Below are 16,814 nucleotides of genomic sequence, written 5' to 3'. Positions count from 1 at the left end.
GCTTGTGGGGCACTTAACTGCCTTGACTGAAAGAGGACACCCCCTCTCCCTGCTCGCCCAGAGCAGCTGTGAGGGTCCAGGCGTGTTGTGATGGCAGCATGTGGCTCCCGAGGTGACTGTAGCCTCCGAGTTCCTGTCTCTCTCAATGAGGGCAGGGGCGGGGGGGTGGCGATGGTGACATCAGCCCCAGACATCTGCTGGTGGCTGCCACACCCTTGCAGACCCTACATCTTGATTGCCAGTTTTGAAATAGTTACAAAACGGTATGTGGTTTGAAAGGACCTGCCCCTCACTGTTGGCCATGCGTTTTAGAATTACAGGGTAAAGGAGGAGTAACCGATCTGCCTCTGAAATGGAATTAAAAAATCTAAAACTTGCGTGCCTTTGGCTTTGGGAAGGTAAGCTATTTTTAGAATGGCCCGCACAGCAGGGAGACCTCGAATGGGCTTTGGGGTCAGGCAAACTCAGGTTTGCACCCCAGCTCAGCCACTTTCGGCCCTGCTTCCGTGGATAGCTTCCTTGACCTCCTTGAGTCCCAGTTTCCTTTCAGCGTTGTGAGAAGTCATGCATGTCACCTGTAAGTTGTTCTGAGGTCTGGAAGAACTGCGGATGTTGTTTGTGCTCAACGTAGATGACATCTGTGCTGCGCTTAACCATTGTCACGGCTGCTGGGTGTGTGCTGGGTGTGGGTGAGCTGGATCCTCCCCTTTTCTTTGATTCTTACCTTCTCCTTGTGAGTGTCTCACAGCAGGTCTTTGTCCTTCACATGACCCTTACTGTAGCCCCGTGAGAGTGAATGCATGTGTTCCCAGGTCATCTGTGTTTACTGGGAGGCACAGACTCCAAGGTCTGGACCTGCTAAGGGCTCTTCCAGCTTTACTGCCTGTTCAGCATGTGGTGGGTGTGTGTGTGTGTGTGTGTGTGTGTGTGTGTGTGTGTGTGTGTGTGTGTTGCTGAGTATAGTCTTAGAAAGAAAAGAAAGTGAAACTTGCTCAGTCGTGTCCAACTCTTTGCGACCCCGTGGACCGTAGCCCACCAGGCTCCTCCATCCATGGGATTCTCCAGTCAAGAATACTGGAGTGGGTTGCCATTTCCTTCTCCAGGGGATCTTCCTGACCCAGGGATCGAACCCGGGTCTCCTGCATTGCAGGCAGACGCTTTACTATCTGAGCCACCAGGGAAGCCCACAGATACATATAATGCATCCAGAACTCTCAGGCTCTTTTCTAGCATAGAAGATAGTCATAATAGAAAGAAGGAAAAGGTCCAAAGTGGTAGAATTAGTGTTCTCTTGTCTTTGTTAGATACTCAGGGGAATTCCGTAAGGCACCCACATGCCCCCGATGAAAGCCGAGGGCATGGTGCCCGCCGGCATGTGGGTGGGTGCACCGTCAGTGGATCCTGGGGTCCAGCTCAGGCCCAGGGCCGCCTTCCACGAGCACGTGTCCCCTGTGGGTCCCAGCACTGCTGACGGTGGTCCCGTTTCCCTGAGGAAGACTTTGGGGGGGCCACAGGCGGTTTTTCAGGATCCATTCTTTGGTGAAGGAGCTGTAGCACGGGGCTTTCTGTGATCACCTGGCAGCCCTGGGCCGTCCTCCTTGTGAGGCAGCAGTCTGGAGACGTGGCTGACTTTGCCTAGTGTGGTTCACGTGCAGGCTGGCACGCCCGCCCAGCCGCCCTGATACACCTGTAGAGTTGTGTCACATTTCTGACTGGAGCCACGGAGGAACAGGACTCAAGTGTCCATGCCAGGAGGCTGTTTTATTAGACTGGTGGGGTCGTTTAAAAATGCTGGCCCTGAAGTGAGAGCTCACGTCCAGCCACATTGGCTAACCAGAATTCCACGTCCCCTTCCCACCCTGCTTCTAATCCTGAGACGGGACTCTGGCTTCTGCAATTTGATAAGGACCCGTGTCTGATTTTGATGTCCCATGGGGCCTGGGACCCACAGAGTCGGAGACTCAGAACCCAGGCTTTTCACACACTAAGCTACTACTGCCTTGGAGCCTAATGGTGGTAAAACACCTTCAGATGGGTGACCAGGGTTTGCTTTTCTCATTCAGACAACACACACGTGGTCTTACATCTCAAGCACAAAGATGAATAAGACCTAGTCCCTCCCCTGTAAGCACCTGGTGTGTTGGGGACCACGCTTACCAAGTGGTTGCATGCTTACCATGCTGAGTGCAAGGCCAGGTTGGTGTTGAGGACATGGGCAGGGGCATGGAAAGCCTGGAGAGGAGGGCAGGGCCCCCAGGCAGAGGGCATGTCATGAAGAGAGGTGCCCCGGCCTGTGCTCCGAGGACTGTGGCTCGTCTGTGTTGCAGGAGAAGCCAGGGTGTGTGGCTGGCTGAGTGTCCTACCAGAGGCTGGGTTCCAGGAGAGGACTAGGGCTATGGGCTGTGAGTCCTGCAATCATGGGGGCCATGAGGAGTGGAGGGGGCGTCGCCTTGGGATTTCATCGCATCAGTTAGAGATTGTGGGGCCATGGGGGGAGGTCCCCTTGGGATATCATCACATCAGCTGGACACTGTGGGACTTGTGTGAAGCGCCTCCCTCCTGGTCATCCTGCTTGTTCTTTGGGGTCTGTTGCTGGCGCAATTGGGGGCTTCCCTGGTGGCTCAAGTGGTAAAGAATCCTGCCAATGTAGGAGACACAAGTTTGATCCCTGGGTCAGGAAGATAACCTCAAGGAGGAAATGGCAACCCTCTTGAGTATTCTTGCCTGGGAAATACCATGGACAGAGGAGCCTGGTGAGCTACATACAGTCCATAGGGTCGCAGAGTCAGACACAACGGAGCACGCACCCACACTGGTCCGATGGGTGGTTGTTGGGACAGTGGAGTTATTTCTGTCCCTGGTGCGCCTTGACTGTTCTCAGATTTTCAGGCTTTTAACATGTCCAGTTTTGCTCACACGTCAGGACCTGGCGGAGGGCGGGCCGGGAGTGTCGATGCCCTGACCGTGCCTCTCACGTTACCGTTGCAGCGCACGTGGAGAACGAGGAGCAGTACACGCAGGCGCTGGAGAAGTTCGGGGGCAACTGCGTGTGCAGAGATGACCCGGACCTGGGGAGCGCGTTCCTCAAGTTCTCAGTGTTTACCAAGGAGCTGACGGCGCTGTTCAAAAACCTGGTGAGTGTCATGAGCGTGTGCGGCGAACAGGTGGTGCGGACGCTCCCGCCCGGAAGGGGGCTCCATAGACGGTAATTGAGGTTTGTCTGATGAACGAGGAATACCTTTCCTACCTGCCACAGTACCTAAAAGAATTATACTTTCTATGTACATTAGGTCACTTTGGAATAATTTTAGAATTGTAATTTTTACTCTAGTAAGACTTTTTAAAAATTTAACTTGGCATTTTACAGGTGCACAGCTGAGGCTCAAAATGGATAAATGCATTCATCTTCTTAAGGGGGTCTGAGTTCAATTTTCAGAAGTTTCTTAACTGGGTAGAGTAAGCCTGTTTCTGGTGATTAAAGTAGGTATTTAAACTTCCAGTATTTAATAGATATGTTTCAAACTCGTCTTACACAGCAAGGTAACCTTTAATCAAAGCCCAGAAATTACCGTGAATATTTAAAGGCCATTCATGCTCCCAAATGCAGAACCTAAGAAAAAAACTCACTTTTTAAAGCAAACGGAAGTACGGACTGAGTAGTTCCTGCCTGTGGTAGGTGCTGGGTAAAACGGGGTGAATGAATAGGTTCTTTCTTGTGCTTGGCAGCCCTGTGTCATCCCCGTTATGGGAGCTGAATTCTGAAGAAGTGGGCAGCCTGAGAGGGAGGGGGTGTGTGACCCTTTGGACAGTTTCATCCACGAGGGGAATGTACTCGGGGATGGTCCCGGCATCTCTTTCCTGTTTTTCTCTCCTTGGCTTCTCCCAGAGGTCATGGACAACCAGACCAGGTCAAGAACTCAATAATGCTTTCTGTGTAGGTCACAAACAACAGCGTCTTTTTCATTTGTCCTGTCAGCAAGCTCATAACAAGTGAGAAACGAGCTCCTCATTCTTGCAGTGGTGATGGTGGCCGGTTTGGACGTCTGGCCTTGGCAGGGCGGAGACAAGGGACCACAGCGTGGGGGTTAATGGCCAGGAGGGGAGAGGACCAGATCATTACGGCTCTCTCGGTCTCTCCCCGTGTCTTCACTCGTGAAATGTTTCCGTTGGAAATGGTAAGAGTAAAAAGCTGTTGCTGTGCTGAAGTTCTTTACTCGGGTTAATCTGGAGTCTCTTGGGGCTCTTGTCAAGTTTGTCTCCCGTTTGTCAGGTGACAGGCTGACGACACGCAGACCATACATGGAGCCCGGGTCCCCCCTTCCAGCCCCACTCCCTCCCCAGACACGGGCACTTGGCTTGTTAGGGCCTCACCGCTGAGTCACAGGGGAACTTTTCTTCCCCACCCCGGCACTGGAGAAACTGCACAGTCCCAGGGAAGTTCTCTTTAAACACTGACATGCGGGGGGTCTTCTAGTGTAAAACCAGCCTGTGGACTAATCCCCCAAGCCCGTAATCCCCCAGCCCCTCGGGAGGTAAGCCCCTTTCTGTCTCACTGAGCTGCCAGCCAGCTGCCACATGCCTCCCTCTTAAATATGAATGAATTGCCCCCAGAATCAAACAGACCAAAATAAACAGAAGGAAGATCTGAGGGGGGAACATACAATGCAAAGAACAGAAGATAACTTTAAAGAAGCTACATTTAATTCCTCAAAAGAAATCGGAAGGGAGAGTGGGATACAGCTTGTCGTTAAAGAGGAGGAGACAGTTAACGTAGGAAGATGTGACACTGGAAATCCTACGAGAAGGGATAGAGTAAGACAAGTCTCTCAAAAATAGATCAAAAGAACCAACCAGGACCAAAAAGTGGGGGAGCACTTAAAGGATGGGTCGGGGATTAATCCTCAAGGTCCATTGTCCAACTGACAGGCATTTTACAATAAGAGTAGGAGAGAGAGGAGGACAACCGAGCGAAAGACGGTTCCTGAAACTAGATGGAAGGGCCCAGGGCAGTGAGGGAAAGGACCTGCCCACCCCAAGGCATCCCCTGTGAAATGGCGAAAGACCTTAACTGCCTTCAGAAAGCACACACAGGATTAAGCATCAGGATGGCACTGGCCATCTCAACAGTAACCCTGGAAACTTTGAAAGGTCTGGAATGTTGCTGCTAAAATCCTGGGGAACATAGTCTAACCTTAATGAGGCCCAGCACCTGAGCATGAACGTAGACTTAAGAGATGTTTCAGACATGCAAAGCTCCCAAACGTCATTTCTCTGAAACTCCTAGAGGTTGTGCTTGAGCACCGTGAAGAGGGAAGCCAAAAAAGAGGAAGATGTGTGAGTCAGGGACCAGGATCCAACCAGAAAAAAAGCAGTGAAAGGGGTCCCACGAGGACGGAGAAGGGGAAGAGTCAGCGCCGTGACTGAGCGGGCGGCGTGAAGGCAGGAAAAGGGAGGCCAGGGGCCAGGGTCTGTCCCCCACCGCAAGCAGCCAGCCCTGGGTCTTCTTTCAGCTGATCTCCACTCAGGTTTCCTCAGCTGTGAGATGGAGATGATGACGCCATGCCTAGTTTTGTTAGGAGCACGGCCAGTTGCTTTTGCACATCTTAGCTTATTTCATCCTTGTAGCAATCCCATAAGGTGAGTCAGTATTGTCCCCACTTTGTAGGTTAGGTAACTGGGGCCCTGCTGGTTTAAAGAGCTCATCTCCCTCCCGGTGGCTTGCAGTCCTTGCCAGCCTTTGGACGTGCGCCACCAGGTGTAGACGAGCCCACCTGCATCGATCCATATGGTGGGCTCCTACGTGAAGTAGCTTGTCCTCAGCTTTAACATGAGCAGCTGCACAGTTAGACAAAAGCAGCCCCTTCGTTTCTTGATTTTCTGCAAAACTAAACGCAGAGCAGAGCCTGAACATTGTGACGAGTACACTGTCACGTGGGGCCACTACCCCATGGTTCTGCCATCCCGGGCACAGCAGAACCCCTGCCAGGGACAGTTGGGAGTCACATCTGGGTCTTAAAACCCCAATCCCATGCCCTTTCCCCTTGGTATTTAAAGGAATTTAGGCCCCTTGTCACCTCCTTGGGAGGAAAAAGGGACAGAACAAAAGGGAAGGCAATGCAGGGAAAAATGTGGCATAAAGACAGGCCCCTGGGTTGTATTGCTGCAGCCACGAGGCGCCTGACACCGCGGCTGCCTCATCCTAAAACAGGGGTGAGAAAACCACGCCACCTCACCTAGCCAGCATCAGGATAACAGGGATCAGTGGGAAGGGCTGTTGGTAAACTAGAAACCCAGCACACAGGTGTCATGTCTGTGTTACTGTGGTCAGGTAACTTACTACAGGGCTTCCCTGGTGGCTCAGATTGGTAAAGCATCTGTCTGCAATGCAGGAGACATGGGTTCGATCCCTGGGTCAGGAAGATCCCCTGGAGAAGGGAATGGCAACCCACTCCAGCGTTCTTGCCTGGAGAATTCCATGTACAGAGGAGCCTGATGGGCTACAGCCCATGGGGTTGCAAAAGAGTCAGACACGACTGAGTGACTGAGCAAAAGAAATTTACTACAGCTCGGACAGCAGTAGCTCTGAGTCCAGGTGCATAACTGTCATTTTGGTTTTTTTACTCTCCTGTTTCCAAGCAGATATCTTATTTGTGTGCAAATTCGCATTCCCAGGCCAGGTGCCCCTGGCAGGGTTGGTGCTGCAGGTCTGTGGCCTTAAGGACGCCAAGGGGCTGCTTCTAAGAAGCTATCACTGAAAGTGAGCTGCTTATAGGAGAATTCTCCTTTTTTGGTATTTTGTATACCATTCTTACTCCTATTTTGGTCAAATCTGTTCTATCTCTTGTTTTAAAAGCCTGGCTTTTGCTTTTCTCTCAGGCATTCAAAAACCATTTCAGTTCCACGTAGCCAAGAGCCTCAGTTTTACCTCCTCGTCCAGAAAGAATAATAATTACCACCTACCTATTCTTCAGGATGAAAGAATGTTTATAAAGCAGTTAGAACATCTCCCAGAGAAAAGCTAACTTAATATAGAGTGATGATGTTGTTACTAATGGGTGAGATTCTCACCTTCAGAGAGGCTATGAATTCTCTCTGCAGTGATGCAGGAGAAAGCAAAAAGCAAGGTTGCCCCCAGAAATGTAACAGGTGTGAAGTCAGGCTGGTGATAAAGTCAGCCCAGTCTCCTGTGTTCCTGGAAAGGTTTTGCAGGGCTGTTTCAGTGTTACGACGGGGCCTTCTGAATGCATTTGACTCAGTTCTAATCAGACGGATGAACCTAGAGACTATTCTACAGAGTGAAGTCAGTCAGAAAGAGAAAGACAAATACTGTTTATTAATGCATATATATGGAATCTAGAAAGAGGGTACTGACGAGCCTGTTTGCAGGGCAGAGGTGGAGACGCAGACACAGAGAACAGACTTGCGAGCACTGGGGGGTGGAAGGAGAGGGTGGGATGAACTGAGAGAGTAGCACTGAAACACATACATTACCACGTGTAAAATTAGAGAGCCGCTGGAAATTTGCTGTATGGCACAGGTGGCCCAAGTCCAGTGCTCTGTGACAACCCAGGGGGTGAGCTGGGCTGGGCTGGGAGGTGGGAGGGAGGTTCAAGAGGGAGGGCCCATAGGTATACCAATGACTGATTTATACTGATGTTTGGCAGAAGCCAGGGCTTCCCCGGTGGCTCAGTGGTAAAGAATCCGCCTGCAATGCAGGAGACCTGGGTTTGATCCCTGGGTCGGGAAGATCCCCTGGAGGAGGGCACGGCAGCTCACTCACTCCAGTCCTCTTTCCAGGAGAATCTCATGGACTGAGGAGCCTGGCAGGCTATAGTCCATAAGGTCGCAGAGAGTCGGACATGGCTGAGTGAGCACGGACGCACACGCGGCAGAAGCCAACACGATATTGTAAAGCCGTGTTCCTCCAACTGAAAATAATTTTTTAAGTAAGTGGCCTTTTAGTGAAGGGCTGCGTGAAAGGACAGATTTCCTGAAAGTTCAGTTGCAGGTATGTCGTGTCCAGCTCTGTTTTCAGAGAATGGCTCATGAAATATCTACCCTCAGATCATAAACCTGCCCCAGGTGAGAGCATGGCCTAGGACGGAGCTCCAGGGTGAGAGCTGACAGCGGCCCAGGGGCTGAGGAATTTCACTTCACTCACATGGAAAGAGGAACCTAAAGTCCCATTGACCAACGTGTACGGAAGTTAAAAAAAATTTTTTTAAACACACGATTGGAGTTAGAAGACATTAATAGCCACAGAGCAAAGAGCTAGTAAGGTTGCTGGGGAGAGTGTGGCTTTGTCCCTGTGATATGGGCAGGGCCCGACAGGGAGGCCTGAGGCAGCAGATGCTGATTCTCCATGATAACGAAGCTCATCACGTTTTGCTCAACGTGGAGCTCACTTAAGCAGAGGCTCTCAGCCTCAGTGATCCCGTAAAGTTTCTTCTGTTTTTGTGTCTACTGAAAATGTCTTATATTCTTTCTCTTCTTAAAGCATTTTTAAAAATTGCAATAGAGTTAATTTACAATGTTGTGTTAGTTTCAGTGTGTAGCAGAGTGAGTCAGTTATACAGGTATATTCTTTCTCAGATTCTTTTCCTTTGTAGGTTATTATACGACTTTGACTGTAGTTCCCTGTACAGCAGGTGCCTATTGTTCCTGTGTTTTATCTATAGTGTGTGTGTGTTAATTCCAAACTCCAAATGTGCCCCTGTCCCCGCTGTCTCCTCTGATAACCGTAAGTTTGCTTTCTATGTCTGTTTTCCATTTGTTTTTAAATGTCCTACAGTATTTTTTCAGCGAGGGCATTGATTGTAATTTCATCTTTAGAGGAGGAAGGTTTACCGTTGTCTCAGTTCAGCTCAGTCGCTCAGTCCTGTCCGACTCTTTGTGACCCCGTGGACTGCAGCACTCCATGTCCATATCACCAGCTCCTGGAGTTTACTCAGATTCGTGTCCATCAAGTCAGTGATGCCATCAAACCATCTCATCCTCTGTCATTCCCTTCTCCTTCCCACCTTCAATCTCTCCCAGCATCAGGGCCTTTTCCAATGAGTCAGTTCTTCATATCAGGTGGCCAAAGGATTGGAGTTTCAGCTTCAGCATCAGTCCTTCCAATGAATATTCAGGACTGATCTCCTTTAGGATGGACTGGTTGGATCTCCTTGCAGTCCAAGGGACTCTCAAGAGTCTTCTCCAACACCACAGTTCAGAAGCATCAGTTCTTCGCCACTCAGCTTTCTTTATAGTCCAACTCTCACATCCATACATGACTACTGGAAAAACCATAGCTTTGACTAGACAGACCTTTGTTGGCAAAGTAATGTTGTACAGTTGTCTAGGGCATAAATTAAGGAGCTGTGCTGAGCTCTAGAGAAACCCCCCAGTGCCTGGTACCTGCTGCGTAGGAGTACCTGCCCTTAGACTGGTGTCAGACTGTCAGATTTCCATTTTCAAGGTCTGGTGTTTTGTTTTTGTTTTTGTTTTTGTTTTTTTAAATATCCTGACACTGTTTGCCCCGCTAATTGCTGGTCTCCACCTCTCTTAGCGCCTGCTTCCCCAGCACTGTGAGCTGGAGAATGCATGACCAGCTCTTAGGTTGTACACAGAGTAGGAGTCTGTGAGCCTTGAGTGGGAGGGCTTGAAGGCTGGGGCTTCCCTAGGGGAACAGAATTCTGATGGACCTACTGACAGTCATGTTGGACACCTGGAAACCTCTGCTGTGAATGATTTTTGTTTGCCTGATGATATATGCTTGGAAATTCTTTTTGCTGAAGAAGACTCTTGAGAGTGCCTTGGACAGCAAGGAGATCAAACCAGCCAATCCTGAAGGAAATCAACCCTGAATATTCATTGGAAGGAAACTGACGCTGCAGCTGAGGCTTCAACGCTTTGGCCACCTGATGCGAAGAGCCGACTCGTTGGAAAAGACCCTGGTTGATGGGAAAGGCTGAAGACAGAAGGAGAGGGCAACAGAGGATGAGATGGTTGGATGGCATCACCGACTCAAGGGACTTGAGTTTGAACAAGCTCTGGGAGATGGGGAAGGACAGGGAAGCCTGGCATTCTGCAGTCCATGGTATTGTTGAGTCGGACACAACTGAATGACTGAACGAGAACACCACAAGACTTCAGCAGCGCAAGCTGTTTCCTATACTTACAGATTTCTGACCCAAATGAGAGCATGTCCTTAGTTGGACCAAAACAACAAAAGCAGTAAGGCTAATTGCTGTCAGAGCCCATGTTTGGTTGTAGCACAGACACTACCGTGTACACGTTGTACTTCGATTCTTTTTTTTTTTTTTCCAGAAAGGCAGGGCCACTTCATTGTAACTCCTATGGTACATTGACTCCTCAAGGTCAGAGAAGGTGGGAAAAGCCCTGGAGAGGTGGGCCCAGGAGGAGAGCTCAGCTGAGAAGAGTGAGCGAGTGCCTGTTGGGGGCACCCAGTTCCCCGAGCAGGAAGCACTCACTGCTCCCATCAGGGCTACTTTTATTAGGATGCTCTGTGGGCCGACCCAGCCCTGTACAAATGCCACAGAGGCCTGAGGTGCGACCTCGGAAGGTGTCGAGGTGACTCTCACAGCCTCGGGTGCTTGGGTCCTCGGTAGAGGTGGGCAGGGGTTCTGGGGGTTATCCCAGGGTCCATCCATGTCCAGGCCCTTTGCCAAGTTCATGAACACATCCCTTCCCTTAAAAGTGAAAGTGTTCGTCACTCAGTGTGTCCGACTCTTTGTGACCCCATGGACTGTAGACTGCCATGCTCCTCTGACCGTGGGGTTTTCCAGGCCAAACATCACTGGAGCGGGTTGTCATTTCTTTCTCCAGGGGATCTTCCTGACGCAGGGATCAAACCCCTGTCTCCAGCATTGCACGCAGTCTTTACCCCTGGAGCCATCAGGGAAGCCCTCCTTTAAACCTAAAATTTGACAAGCTACATCAGTACTTGTACATTGTAAATTCTGGTTTACAAAGCTCTTGGACATCATTTGTTTCATTTGCCATCCCCAGAGTCCTTGTCTTGCCCTCAGAGAGCCCTAGCCTTGCACTCAAGTGGAGTCACCTGGAGCTACTTAGACACGCAGGTTTGAACCCACCCCCAGACCCTTGTTCAAACCCACCACCCACCCCCAGACCCTTGTCTGCTAGGCCTGCCGAACTCCATTTTCCCAGGGCACAAATCAGCCCATTCAAGTCTGAGAAGCATCGCCTGAGAGCAGAAATTCTCAAAGTATGGTCCGTGGACCAGCAGTAGCATCATCTGGAACTAGTTAAAAGACCCAGGCCCCACATACACCTACTGAATCTTGGTTCTCGAGCTTCACCCAGTGACAGCACCTGAACAGCTGCTAGAACACTCTCTGCTGGGCACCATCTCCCAGAGTTCACCCTCCATTCGCATTTCTGATCAGTCCTGGTGACACTGAGCTTGGTGTCTGAACCAGCTTTGCTAAGGACAGCCCAGTGGACCACTTCCCATCTTCCCCTGGGGAGACTGAGGCCGGGATGCCAGAGTGTACACTCGGCCGCGTGTCCACCCTTAAGTTCTCAGAGCTGATGAAAAAGGTGCTTTTGCTTTTGGTGATAGCTTAACTCAGCAACTTTAACATCACATGGGTTTTAGAAGACGCTGTGGGTTGATAAGTCCTGGGCTTTTCTCTGCCGGCCCCCGCGCCTCTCAGAGCTGACCACACGGCTGTAGGTGGGCTGCGGTGGGTCGTTTCATCATCTGCTCCCTGGTGAAAGAGGGTCGCTGTTTTCTCTGCACTTAGAACCTGAAAGATCAAAGTGGAGTGACTGCCAGAGATGCAGCGCTAAAGGCAGAAACCGGGTCAGCTGTCTCCCCCCTTTCTTGTGTGAAAGTTGCCAGTGTTTTTGGCAGCTGCCTGGTTTTGATCTTTCAGTTTGCGTTAAACACTCAGGGACTGCGTGGGCTCCCCATCTCCCTTTTTAATTAAACAAACCATCAGAGTGACTCTGCTGCCAAGAACCAGGCCTGGGCTCATGTGTGCACGAGGGCCCCATGTGAGAGAGCGAGCAAGACACTACGTGGTGTGTGCACGCATGTGCACGCATGGTAGGCCTGCGGCAATGTTTTCACCAGTCCCTGGGGAGAAATCACCAAAAATGAAAGTGGCCTAGATGGTTTTCCTGTGTGTCTCTGAGGAACTGCTCTGTGGACTGGAAATAGGGAACCCCAATGTAGACGGCACGTCGTGGAGGGTGGGCACCTCCAGGGGGAGCAGGTGTTCGGCCTTCCAACCCAGGGATGGAACCCAGATGTCCTGCATCACAGGCGGATTCTCTGCTGTCTGAGCTACCAGGGAAGGAAGCCCTTTGTAAGATCTGTAGCAGCTCCCAGACTGGAAAGAACTCAGAAACCTGTCAGCAGGTGTGTGGATAAGCCAGGTGATGGAAAACTGTTCTGCAGGAATGGAAGGGAGCCACTGATGCAACAACACGATGGCTCTCAAAGCAAGGATGAAAGAAGCCGGCAGAAAGCAGTGCACCGTGTAGGATTTCACGTATGTGAAGCCCTGGAAAATGCAGGTTACTCTGTGAAGACAGAAGCAGATCAGCTGTTGCCAGGAGACTGGAGATGGAGGAATGAGCAGCTGGGAGGTAGGGATTGCAGAAAGGCCCTGGAGGTGACAGGTGCATTCACTATCTGGATTTGGGCAGTGGTTTTCTGGGTGCGTGTATGCATCATACCTCAGAGCTGCTTACCGTTTTCTTGAGGTTGCTCATGTAAAGCATTGCTGTCCACCGGAACCGTGTGTCGATGGACATGGTCTGCATTAGCTCTATCCAGTATCGGAAACCACTCACCACCCGTGGCTCTTGTGCACCTGAAACATGCTAGCACAGCTGAGGAACTCAGTTTCTAACTTGATTTAGTTTTAAGCCACTTCAATTTGGATGGGCCTGTGTAGCTAGTGTCTGTTGTACTGGACTGCACAGATGTAAAGCCTTTCCTATTACTGTAACACACCCTGCATGCACACACATGCCTGCACACACACACAGACGCTCTCCCTCCCTCCCTGCCCCAGGTCTCAGGCTCCAGCTCCTGGAGAAGACTTCGCAGCTCCAGGCAGGTACAGCCTGCTTCCTCTGTGCATGTCCTTGGCTCATGCCAAAGCCTCTGCTAGGAATGCCCTTGTTTGAAGCAGTGAGGTCTGAGGTCTTTGCAGCTCTCCGCCCTCCCACACAGAGGCGCTGTGGGGGCCTGAGCACGTATGAACAGGTGTTTGCCCTTCTTTGAAATCTTTACCTCCTTAACTCTGTGATTTCCAGTAGTCATGCATGGATGTGAGAGTTAGACCAAAAAGAAAGATGAGCACCGAAGAATGGACGCGTTTGAACTGTGGTGTTGGAGAGGGCTCTTGAGAGTCCCTTGAACTGCAAGGAGATCCAACCAGTCTATCCTAAAGGAAGTTAGTCCTGAATATCCATTGGAAGGACTGATGTTGAAGCTGAAGCTCCAATCCTTTGGCCACCTGATGCGAAGAACTGACTCATTGGAAAAGACCCTGATGCTGGGAAAGATGGAAGGCAGGAGGAGAAGGGGACGACAGAGGATGAGATGGTTGCATGGCATCACCAACTCAATGGACATGAGTTTGAGTAAACTCTGGGAACTCCTGATGGACAGAGAGGCCTGACGTGCTGCAGTCCATATGGTCTCAAAGAGTTGGACACGGCTGAGCGACTGAACTGAACTGAACTCTGTGATTGAGCAGCATTTGCTCAAGTTAAAAAGGAAACAAATCCCAGTGGGATCCCGCAGATCCCAGTGTCATCATTTCGATCTCTGCTTTCTCATAGATTAGGCATATTAAAATAAGTTTACCTGACACAGCTACATTTCAGGTATGGCTCTTTAGCCATGTTTTATATATGGCCTTTTAAGGAAACACTGATTGTCCCAGAAGAGTTGGCCACTATGAAGGGTTTTTGAGGAGAGCCCTTAAAAGACCTGTTCTTTTCTAGACTCGAAAGCCAAGAAGATTCTGCCCAGCAGCTTTTCTGTCCCGAGTCTTCTAGTTGTTTGTTGTTCAGCTGCTAAGTCATTTGGACTCTTTGCCACCCCATGAACTGCAGCACACCAGGCTTTCCTGTCCTTCACCATCTCCTGGAGCTTGCCAACTCATGGCCATAGAGTTGATGATGCCATCCAACCATCTCATCCTCTGTCGTCCCCTTCTCTTGCCCTCAGTCTTGCCCAGCATCAGGTTCTTTTCCAATGAGTCAGTTCTTTCCATCAGGTGGCCAAAGTATTGGAGTTTTAGCTTCAGCATCAGTCCTTCCAGGGGGTATTCAGGATTGATCTCCTTTAGGATGGACTGGTTGGGTCTCCTTGCAGTCCAAGGCTCTTCTCTTTGCTGCTCCTGAGAATAGCGTGCTAAGATGTTAGAATCCTTTCTAGCTTCAGTCTTCCGGATGGATCCCCAGGGCACCGCAGGTATACTCATTGTCCACGTCGGGAAGGAGGATGCTTGCGGGGTCCTGAGGGTCAGGCTGGGACCAGGGGCGGAGCTTTGCCTGGCTCAGCAGCTGCTGGTGACCAGTGATGAGCTGAAGGAGCAGCTGAGACCTTGCCCCTATGTCAGGGGAAGAGTTGGGGCGGGAGCGGATTTTAGAGTATGAAAGTGGCAAAGCTAGGGTCGAGGAATTTTGAGACCAAAACATAACAATTAGGAAGAAGCCATGTGGAAAGATGGCTGCTGTCTGGCTGTATTCCCCCACTGCCCCATCTCCTTATCTGTGTCTGCTGATCAGCTGTGATGTTACCGAGGCTGCCCTTGGTCTCTGATAGCCTGTCTGCCTGTCTCTCCACGACTGACTCATTCTTCTCCTTCTGAGATTACGGACATTTGATCACTTATCAATTCTTCCTGTCAAGACATATCCAAGGGAACCCAGGAAAAAGGGAGACAGAGAAGGGGAAGACTGTTAAAGATTGCCTATGTGCTCTCGGTGTTAGATCGTACTTACTAGCAGCGATTAAGAGTCATAATTTATACTCAGATCAAGCTTGGTGTTTCAGAAAAACCATTTTACTTACACTTGTTAAAACTAAGTCAGAAAAGTCGGAGGATAAGAGAAAGCCCAGTGCTTGCTTGGTGCTAAGGAAAATATTTGCTTTGGGTCGCCCAGGGGTAGTTTTAATTCTTCCCATAGATCATAATGGTTGCATTGCTGGTGAGTTGAGGCTGGAGCCACTGAGCACGACGTATGTGCAGTGAGCCCTTGGCTGTGGTTTTCACCTCTCGTGGCCAGAATGGGGATGGTTTGTTCAGCTATGGACCTGAGACTGTGGGACAGCTCTGGTACAGGCTGTCCGAGGGAGGTCCGGAGCTGGTCCTTCCTGTGCCAGGCCCAGACAGGACACCTGGGCTCCGCACACAGTTCAGGGCTCAGGCGGAGACTAGAACCAGTCATTTCCTGGACACTCACGCTGAGTCACTGTGTGTTGTTCAGGTTGCGTATGAGGGCAGGTAGATGCAAAGGGCCGGAGAAGGCAATAGCACCCCATTCCAGTACTCTTGCCTGGAAAATCCCATGGATGGAGGAGCCTGGAAGGCTGCAGTCCATGGGGTCGGTGAGGGTCGGACACGACTGAGCAACTTCACTTTCACTTTTCACTTTCATGCTTTGGAGAAGGAAGTGGCAACCCACTCCAGTGTTCTTGCCTGGAGAATCCCAGGGACGGGGAAGCCTGGTGGGCTACCGTCTATGGGGTTGCACAGAGTCGGACACGACTGAAGCGACTTAGCAGCAGCAGCAGATGCAAAGGGCAGGCAGAGGCTAGAGCCGGGAGTGCGGGTGGGGTGCTTTGCTAGTGGCAGTTCTGCATATGTTCATAGCAGTTTCTTCTTTAAAAAAGGAAAAGCAGCTTTATGAGCTGTATTGTATATCATAAAATTCACCCATTCCATTTCTACAAGTCAGAGATTTCTAGTAGCTTTACCAAGAGTGCAGCCACCACCTCGAATCAATTTGGGGACATTTCCTCTCCCTCCCCCCCAACTGTAAGGTCCTTCCCATCCCCTCATAGTTAATCCCCATTTCACCCCCAGCTCCAGGCAACTACTGATCTACTTTCCATCTCTTTTGTAGTAATTTCGCTAATTATGTTCTAATTAGAGAAGTAATAGCTTCTTATTTTAGATCATTTGAGTAACCCCAGAAAGAGAAGTGGCTGGAAGGAGGGCCGGAACCCCCTTGGTGGGATCCTCTCCGGGCTGCTCTTTCTAGCTTTTACCTTCCGCTGCCCCCTCTGCCCACCTGGCCGAGGTGCTTTCCCTTCTGCTCCGTCCTGTGCCGGGATGCCCTCCACCTACTCCCACAGCAGAGTCCTCCCCGTCTTTGAAGGTCCGTCCCATGTAATCTCCCGTCAGCAAAAGATTTCCCTGATGTTGAAACTGAAAGCGATTCTCTCTTCTGAGCAATTCCGTGGTGCTCTATTTATGGCTCATAAGGGTTCCGTGTGGCACATACCTGCTTCGTCTTCCTTACTAAACGGTGAGTCATGAGGACCGAGCTTCTGTCTAATGCGGCTTTGTCTCCCAAGCCCTCTCACCTGCTCCATCTCCCACTGCTCCCTGAGGGCCCCGTGTGCCTCCTTCATCACTGTCATCACGGCTGTGATGGCTGTTGCGTGTCACACCCACCTTGTCCCCAGTGTCCAGCGTGAAAGCTGGCCCTGTGTTTGCACATTCTTAGGCTTTTTACTCTGATGTTTAATTCTCGGGTGCTGAAGCCTAGTTTACCTCTTCTCACCTAATACCTGTCCTCACCTGACTTCT

General features: G+C 50.6%; 1 protein-coding gene across 1 annotated transcript in view; it reads left to right on the top strand.

Annotated features, from left to right (window-relative positions):
* Positions 1-16,814, top strand: part of ASAP2 (ArfGAP with SH3 domain, ankyrin repeat and PH domain 2) — a 156,395-nt gene that overhangs the window by 63,623 nt on the left and 75,958 nt on the right. The window contains exon 3 of the mRNA XM_052647444.1: positions 2,989-3,134. Within this exon, the coding sequence (XP_052503404.1) occupies positions 2,989-3,134 (146 nt within the window). The remainder of the gene's footprint in view (positions 1-2,988; positions 3,135-16,814) is intronic.

Source organism: Budorcas taxicolor, chromosome 11 (assembly GCF_023091745.1).
Source record: "Budorcas taxicolor isolate Tak-1 chromosome 11, Takin1.1, whole genome shotgun sequence".
Lineage (NCBI taxonomy): Eukaryota > Metazoa > Chordata > Mammalia > Artiodactyla > Bovidae > Budorcas > Budorcas taxicolor.
Note: the sequence above shows the minus strand (reverse complement) of the source record. Positions and strands in the feature narration are given on the sequence as shown.